General features: G+C 37.0%; 1 protein-coding gene across 1 annotated transcript; it reads left to right on the top strand.

Moving 5' to 3' along the window:
* Positions 1–483: 483 nt before the first annotated feature.
* LOC126720688 (CRM-domain containing factor CFM3A, chloroplastic/mitochondrial) lies at positions 484–6,126 on the top strand. The gene is made up of 9 exons (XM_050423436.1): positions 484–1,581; positions 2,462–2,954; positions 3,033–3,163; positions 3,482–3,832; positions 4,159–4,315; positions 4,443–4,735; positions 5,339–5,398; positions 5,522–5,608; positions 5,710–6,126. The coding sequence occupies exons 1-9, from the start codon at positions 691–693 to the stop codon at positions 5,950–5,952; spliced, it is 2,706 nt and encodes a 901-aa protein (XP_050279393.1). The 5' UTR covers positions 484–690; the 3' UTR covers positions 5,953–6,126.
* Positions 6,127–8,638: the final 2,512 nt, after the last annotated feature.

Below are 8,638 nucleotides of genomic sequence, written 5' to 3'. Positions count from 1 at the left end.
ATCGGCTTTGCAGAGTTGAGAGCTAGCGTCGTTTCGTCTTCGAAGCTTGAGATTTTGAAGTAGAAGGAGAAGCTGATCGGCTTTGCAGAGGTTTTTCTTTTTTTTTTTATGGGAATCGGCTTTGCAGAGTTGAGAACTTGAGATGAGAGAAAAGTGATGAAATGAGAAAGAGAGAGTTGAGATGAGAGAGTCAGATGCAGGAGAGAGAGAAGATATTAATAAAATAATTATAAACGAGCTACAGTACCCGTGTATATTTACACGGGTACTGAAGCTCATGGAAATATATACACAATTTTACACATTTTTACATCCACTGATGTGGATGTTTTTTGGCCCAAAATGTGTAAAATTTGCACTGTAGATCTATTTTAGAAGACTTTAGATGATCTGATGTGAATGCTCTAATGCTGCCAAACAAGAAGGAAAAGATTTTATGCTGGTGTGAGGATGTCCTAAAACGCATGGAGTGTGGATTCCCACGCAGCCAAACGTGACTCTAGATATTACTCCTCCCCCGCCATGGATAATAATCAAGAAGCTGAGAGAGAAACTTAAGAAATATATTTATCAGTTGGGTTTTGCTTTATTATATCAAAACGCCTCCAAAAAAAATCTGAAAAAGCTCACAAATCAACTACTTGGGTTTTGCTGCTTTGATTGATGTAATAGTTCTAAGGTGCTGCTGCTATGGCTCTTGCACCTGGTCGTCAATTCCACCCAGCAACAAGTTTCTTTGACTCGTTTCAGAGCTCCTTCTCCAAATTCCATGGCACCTCTATCCAGTTCTTCAGGTACAGTTCCTCCATTCCTTACAAAAAGCACACTTTCCATGCAAATTCTGTACAAGACCCACATAGGAAATCACATATTTTAAGCACAGACCGACCCGTTTCTAGCAATAGTAGTAGTTGGATAGATAAATGGAATGAAACCCACAAACAAAATGGACCGAAACAGCCCCGGGACGTGTTGAATTATCGTAGTAGTAGTGGGAGTGGGAGTGGGAGTGTGAGTGGCAATGTGTTGAATTCAAGCTCTGTGAAGAGTGATGGTAGTAGTGGTGGTAGTAGTAGTACAATGGAGAAGATTGTGGAAAAGTTGAAGAAATTTGGGTACATTGATGATGGTAATGAGGGTAAAGAGAAGGGTCATGAGAGAGTTATTGAAAAAGGGTCTGTGGAGGATATATTTTATGTTGAGGAAGGAATGTTGCCGAATTCGAGAGGTGGGTTTTCGCCAGAATCTCCATTGGGGGTTGAGAGTATGTTTGGAGGTGATGGAGAGGTAAGGTTTCCGTGGGAAAAGCCGAAGGAGAAGGAGAAGGAAGAGGAAGGTGGGATTATGGCGAGGAGAAAGAGTAGGACTTCATTGGCTGAATTGACTCTGCCAGAGTCAGAGTTGAGGAGGCTGAGGATTTTGACATTTCAGAAGAAGCACAAGACAAGGATTGGGGGTGCCGGTGTTACTCAAGAGGTCGTGGACATGATTCGTGAGAGGTGGAAGACATCAGAGATTGTAAGGCTGAAATTTGAAGGTGCGGCTGCACTGAATATGAAGAGAATGCATGAGATATTGGAGGTTTGCTTCTTGTAAATTTTCTTATAAGTTTGTGTTCTTATAATTTCATCTTCTCTTTTTTTTTATTTTTAAGAATACTGTTTCTATTTTAATTATAAAAAAATTGTTTCCATTTTAACTTTTTGGGGAAAATGAAAAGAGAAAAGGAAGAGTAAAGAGACCAAAGTTCAAGGCTTTTCCTGCCTTGCTCTTCATAGAATCATAGTCTGGCAAGAACTTTTTTTTTTTTTTGATAGGTATAGTCTGGCAAGAACTGTGTGCCTCACAAACCCTTATAGGTTGAATTGAAGCATATCAAAAGTAGAAAATAGAAGTGCTTATGTTACATTCTGTTGAGAAGAAGATGTACCTTATAATTCAAGCTCTGTTATAGTTAAATAGTCACTCAAGGACTTTCTCCCTCCACCCCCGCAAAAAAAAAAACATTTACTCAAAATAGACATGCAGTGAAAGAAGGCCATACTGGACATGACATGACAATTTGATTTAAGAGATTTTTTAGAGGGTCTTTCCCTATGCCCTGCTTTGAAGTTGGTTAAATATTGATTGATGCTAGGAAATTGTTATGGTTTTGTAAATGATAAAGGTATAGGTCCTATACCAGATTTTTTACTTTTTTATTTTTAAGCACTGGTGTTAGAGTAGTTGCATATTCATATATAGTTTAATTCAAATATTTAAAACTTCCTTTTGTGTGTTCTTTTATTTATGTTTGCTCAGCTACCTTGCTAGTATTACAATTATTTTTTGTGTATATATCATACAAAAAATTTTAGAAAAATAATTAAGACATACTAGAATTATTCATTGCAAGAATTATCGTCATTTGCATATTTCATTAAAAAAAATTCCTGGAACAATTTTCTTTTTCATGTTGCAGAGAAAGACTGGTGGGCTGGTGATTTGGAGGTCTGGCACTTCCCTTTCTCTGTATAGAGGAGTGAGCTTTGAGGTTCCTGAGGTGAAATTGAACAAACGAATACTTAAGAAAAAAGAGTTTCCTTCTAATTCCTTACCAACAGCAACTGAAAAAACTACTAGGGGTCCTTCTGAATTTGGTACTGATGGTAACGTGCATGCACCTAAAGCAAATTCAAATTCAACAGCTGTAGAGAAGAAAGTCAGGGAACCGTTGCCAGAAGTGAAGTATGAGGATGAAGTAGACAAACTTTTAGATGGTCTGGGTCCTAGGTACACAGATTGGCCTGGGTGTGATCCATTACCCGTAGATGCAGATATGCTCCCAGCAGTTGTTTCTGGTTACCAACCTCCATTCAGAGTACTTCCTTATGGAGTGAGATCAACGCTTGGAGCAAAGGATGCAACAAATTTACGAAGGCTTGCCAGGGTTCTTCCTCCACATTTTGCATTAGGTTTGCCTCTTTTCTTGCTTTCCTTAACATCAAATTGAAAATGTTCTTTTAATTGTGTATGAAATATTCTGTCTCCAGGTAGAAACAGGCAGCTCCAAGGTCTAGCTATGGCTATGATTAAATTGTGGGAAAGAAGTTCAATTGCAAAGATTGCACTTAAGCGTGGTGTACAACTGACTACTAGTGAGAGGATGGCTGAAGAGATCAAGGTAATAAAATATACCTAGTCAACCTTTCTGACTTTAGGAAGTACTTCTTCCCTAATATGCACCTGTTAGCTCACTTCTGTTTTTTTTTTTTTTTTTTGAGAGTTTTGGACTCATATTTTGTATACTAATATGAGAAATCTGACCAGTCAGATGTAGATCCTTAACTAATTATTTCCACCTAAGATCAAATGCACACATGGCTTGATTATGTAGACAGTTACTAGTAACTTTCTCAGATTATATGCATTTATTCCATATTAGTTATGTAGTCATGCCTTGTAGAGTGATCGGTAGTAATATCTTGATCCTTGGCTGCAGAAATTGACAGGAGGCATTCTGCTGTCAAGAAACAAGGACTTCTTGGTTTTCTATAGAGGAAAGAATTTTTTGTCACCAGATGTCACTGAAGCCTTACTAGAAAGGGAGACATTGGCAAAGTCACTGCAAGATGAAGAGGAGCAGGCACGGTTGAGAGCTTCGGCCTTGATCATACCAAGAGTTGAAATAACTGAGCAATCTGGAATTGCTGGTACACTTGGGGAAACTTTGGATGCAGATGCTAGGTGGGGTAGGACTCTGGATGATCATCATGAGAAAAAAATGATGAAGGAAGCAGAAGTAATAAGGCACGCCGACCTTGTTAGAAAGCTTGAACACAAGCTCACTGCTGTGAGTTCCTTAAAACTCAGGCTCAATGGTTTTAATATCAGATATCTCATGACTGGATGCCGTGATTTTCAGTTCTTAGTCACTGTGAATTTATTTGTAAAAAAAAAAAATTTCACTCTGAATTTCTTCTTTAATTTGCAATTTGTATAAATATGAATTGTGATGTGTGTTATTGATGCCCAAGCTTTGCTACATGTTTTATGTTACCTTCTATTGATATTATGTTGTAAGAGTAATTCATAGTAGTTCAAAAACCAAATAACATTATATCACATAGTCCCTTTCTAGTCTCCTTCAATAAAACTCTTAGGACTTTTGTCTGTCAGGCTGAACGAAAGGTAGCGAGAGCAGAGAGAGCCCTTTCTAAAGTAGAGGAGTCTTTAAAACCAGCAGAGCAGCAAGCTGACCCAGAGAGCTTAACTGACGAGGAGAGGTTTATGTTTCGCAAATTAGGTTTGCGGATGAAAGCTTTCTTACTTCTTGGTAAAACACTCTATCATATTTATCAAGATTTTATTGCAGAGTATACAATCTGTGTGTGTGTGTGAGAGAGAGAGAGAGAGAGAGAGAGAGAGAGCAAAATTTATGGAAATGTGATTTCATCTTTCAGGTAGACGTGGAGTATTTGATGGTACGGTGGAGAACATGCACCTGCATTGGAAGTACCGCGAATTGGTTAAGGTCTTGGTGAAGGCTAAAACTTTTGACCATGTAAAAAAAATTGCATTGGCACTAGAAGCTGAGAGCGGAGGTGTGTTGGTTTCAGTAGATAAAGTTTCCAAAGGATATGCAATTATTGTATTCCGGGGAAATAAATATAAGCGACCTGCTATGTTGAGGCCAAAGAATCTTTTGACAAAGAGGAAGGCTTTGGCACGTTCAATTGAGCTACAAAGACGTGAGGTATGTCAACAAATTTGTATATTTTTTACCCAAATCTACTGCCTTTTCAGACATGGAGCTAAAAAAAATGTCTCATGTGCATTTTGAGATTTTGTTTAAATCTCTGAAGTTCACCAATAAGTAGTCTAGCCCTGAGTAGTTCTGGGTAGGGGTCTGATCTGTGCCAGCAGATGTGGATGTCAGCGCCCCTTTGTAATTGGATTTTTGGGCTCCTCAAGCTACAATTGTGTAAAAACTGGAGTAGTTGCCAAGAGCCTTATAGCTTAACTGGCACTTTCTGGATGTTTCCAATAGAGATAACTAGGGTTCAAGTCCCCCCTGCCTGTTATTGCAACTATCAAATTATCCCCCCAAAAAAAAAAAAAAAAAAAAAAAAACTGGAGTGGGCCTTGCCTGTTGCCATTTCTGGCATGGCAGCTGATTGGTCCTGGTGGTGAACCTTATCATGTTCAGTATACATATGTACATGCAAACATATGTAAGCATAAAGGTCTTTTATGCCTCATTGATGGACTCCTTTTATATGTAGAAGGTCTTTTAAATTATTACTTGACATACACGCGGAGATCAATGGCTAATTTTTGTCTTTATTTTGTCAAACAGGCTCTCCTAATCCATATTTCAGCTCTTCAGAGAAAAGTGGACAGAATAAGATCTGAGATTGTATGGCCTCTTATATATTAGACTTCTTTTTATTGAAAGTGAATCATCTAATTTGGCTGAGAAATATGCATAACCCTCATGTTTGCAATAAAATCTGATTTGGTTCATGTTTTACATTTATAGGAACAAATGGAGGTTGTGAAAGACCATGGAGATGAAGCTTTGTATGACAAACTAGATTCTGCATATTCTACTGATGATGACACAGAGGTCTATATTATTTTTTGTTTTATTTTCTAGAAATGCTAATTTTTCTCTTAAATAAGAGCCAGTCTAACATTGTATATCATCCCTTTTTCACCCCGCTATAGGAGGAAGGAGATGAGGCTTATCTAGAGACTTATTACAGTGAAAATGATGTTGGAGATGGCAGAAGAAGCTCAATTCGCAACCCCCAGTCTGAGACAATTTTTTCTTATGATTTCCAAAATCTAGAGTCTGAAACAAAATCTGAGGTTCCTGAGCCACATGAGTATGCAGTGCCCGATTCATTGTGTGTTGAATCTGATGAAGTAGAGGAAGAAGACAATAGATTAACTAGATTGAGTCAATGAAACAGATAAGAATATCAGTTGGTGAGACAGAACTATGACATTGTCAAGGAGTTATGTAAAAAAAAATCATAATTTTCCAGATAGACTGTCACTCTGTACAAATCATATTAGCAAGACCATTTGTAGATACATTATTTTTGTCTTCTCAGAATTCAAGTTGGTGTCTTGGTCTCATCTCTTCTCATTTCTAAATTCTTTAGTTGCACATTTTTCATACGGCAGATGAATTTTTACTTCATTTCTGGGAGGAGTTAGAGCTCATAACCAAGATGGCTTGCTAATTTTCAAACAATGTACTCAGAATCTGAAAATTGTAAATTGATTTTATTTAACAAGCACTATAGAAACATAAATGGTTTTAATGGTAAGCATTCTGACTCTACTGCAGGTTACAAAGTTTAAATTAAGACCAATGGATGTATTCAATGCTTTGACCTTGTGACAGAATTTTTTATTGGCATTGATTATTTTGATTTTTAGTGCATAGAATTGGATGGTTCATTTAATTAAAAAATATATTCTGAATAGAGTGGTATCTATGGATTGGCTAATGTGAAGATTCATGCTACCATTTGTTGTAATTTTATTTGCATATTATTTGTGAGCATGTTATAATGGCTGTTGAAAAAAAAAAAGAGAAAAGAAATGATAAAAAGGAATATGATGCATGCACACAAGCATACATACCCATGTATATACATATATGTATAAAATACATATTTATGTAATGTATATATGCATGTATCTAGGTATATAAAGTTAGAGGTATATATTTATGATCTGTGAGTTTTTCTTCATTTGAATTAGAAGGGTGTTGGCGTCTCTGGGTTTATGTTGGTACATGACTGCAATTCTCACAACTCATGAATTCTAAAATTGAAGGAAATTTATTCTTGGACAGCCATTTTGTTTTGTTCTAGATGTTCATGTGGTGCAGTGTGATATATTTGTAGAATATGAAAGGGTTTGTCATATTTTACATTTCAGTCACAATCACGAAGTTGATGTTAAGAATTGTACATGAACAGTTTTGTAGGACCGCTCACTTGAGCCATTTCTAAATGATGTTAGACCACGGTATGCTAATATTACATATGACCTTAAATATTTTGCTGATATGGTAATTCTGCTCATGGATCATGTGTTTCTGCATTCTCTTTAGTTTCAAGTAAATCCTCAGATCTGTCCCATTTGTAGGTGAAATTTTTAATAAACATACTGTAGTGTCTGAACTCATTACAATTCTTTCTTTTTTCCTTATAATTCCATGTCTATACAATCCTTTTTAATGTTTAGATATGCTCTGGGTCAAGGAGCTGCATCCTTTGCAGTAGATATTGAAGAGGCTGTACATGATGGAGTATCAGAAGGCATTGCAACAGCTGTCAGGTTATCCCAGCATCAAATACAAAGGAGAAATGAAAAAAGTTTCCTTAAGGAAGAGTCGACAGGTAACTCTAAAGTTCTTTATGGACACGTTTGGTGTTCCATGTCAAAAATACACCATCAGCATATAATTTTTACTTAATTGTAACAATTTTCATGGCCTTTAATGGGTTGTGATTTGAATGTAATGATTATTAGTGCTTCTTAGGGTCTTTAACAGACATCCAAACCAAAGAGTGCTCTTGTTAGTTGTTACACTGGTTTCAGACTTAGGTGAATTGTATAAAACTATCTAACGACTCCTTTGAAGGATTTGTATCCTGATCTGTTAGTCTGCTTAGTTGATAGGAAAGCCTCAGTCTCTCAGTTATTGGAGTATTAGTTGGATGGGGAGGTTATGAGCTGGAAGGTTCTCATTCTCAGGGATTTACATGATTGGGAGGTGGAGATTGTGAATTCCTTCTTAAGCCATTTACTCTCAAGTGCCTAGGGGGGTGATAGGATGAGTTAGTCTGCTTAGTTGATAGGAAAGCCTCAGTCTCAGTTATTGGAGTATTGGTTGGATGGGGAGGCTATGAGCTGGAAGATTCTCATTCTCAGGGATTTACATGATTGGGAGGTGGAGATTGTGAATTCCTTCTTAAGCCATTTACTCTCAAGTGCCTAGGGGGGTGATAGGATGAGATGGTGTTTAGAAGGGAGTGGCAGTTTGATATTTGATCCTACTACAAGGTCATCTGTGGTGCCAATGGAAATATGTTCCCTTGGAAGAGTATATGGTGTGTCAAGCCCATAAGAGGGAGGCTTTCTTTTTGTGGACCGCATCTTGGGGTAAAATTCTAACTATTGATAACCTTATTAAGAAGGTTTTATTAAGTAGGATGGTGCTGCTTGTGTCATTGTGGTGGGGAAATGGTGAACCATTTATTGCTTCATTATGATGTTACTTATGCCTTGTGGTGTGAAGTTTTTAACATGTTTGGAGTTCAATGGATGATGCCTATTACAGTAACATCTTTTTTATTTGGGTGGAGGAATTGGTTTGGGAAACAATATTTTGAGATTTAGAATATGGGGCTACGATGTTTGATGTGGTTAGTGTGGAAGGAACGCCACTCTCTTACGTTCAAGGATATTGAGAGATCTCTAGATCAATTGAAATCCTTATTGATACATACTTTGTTTGAGTGGTTTAGGGCATGGGGTTTTACACATTGTACTTCCATTCTTGAGTTTCACAATTCTCTTAGATTTCAATTTGAGTTTTTATTTTATTTTTTAATTTTTTTAATATACTTTG

This window comes from Quercus robur, chromosome 4, assembly GCF_932294415.1.
Source record: "Quercus robur chromosome 4, dhQueRobu3.1, whole genome shotgun sequence".
Taxonomy (NCBI): Eukaryota; Viridiplantae; Streptophyta; class Magnoliopsida; order Fagales; family Fagaceae; genus Quercus; species Quercus robur.
The sequence above is the reverse complement of the archived record's forward strand: the minus strand, read 5'-3'. Positions and strand labels throughout refer to the sequence as shown.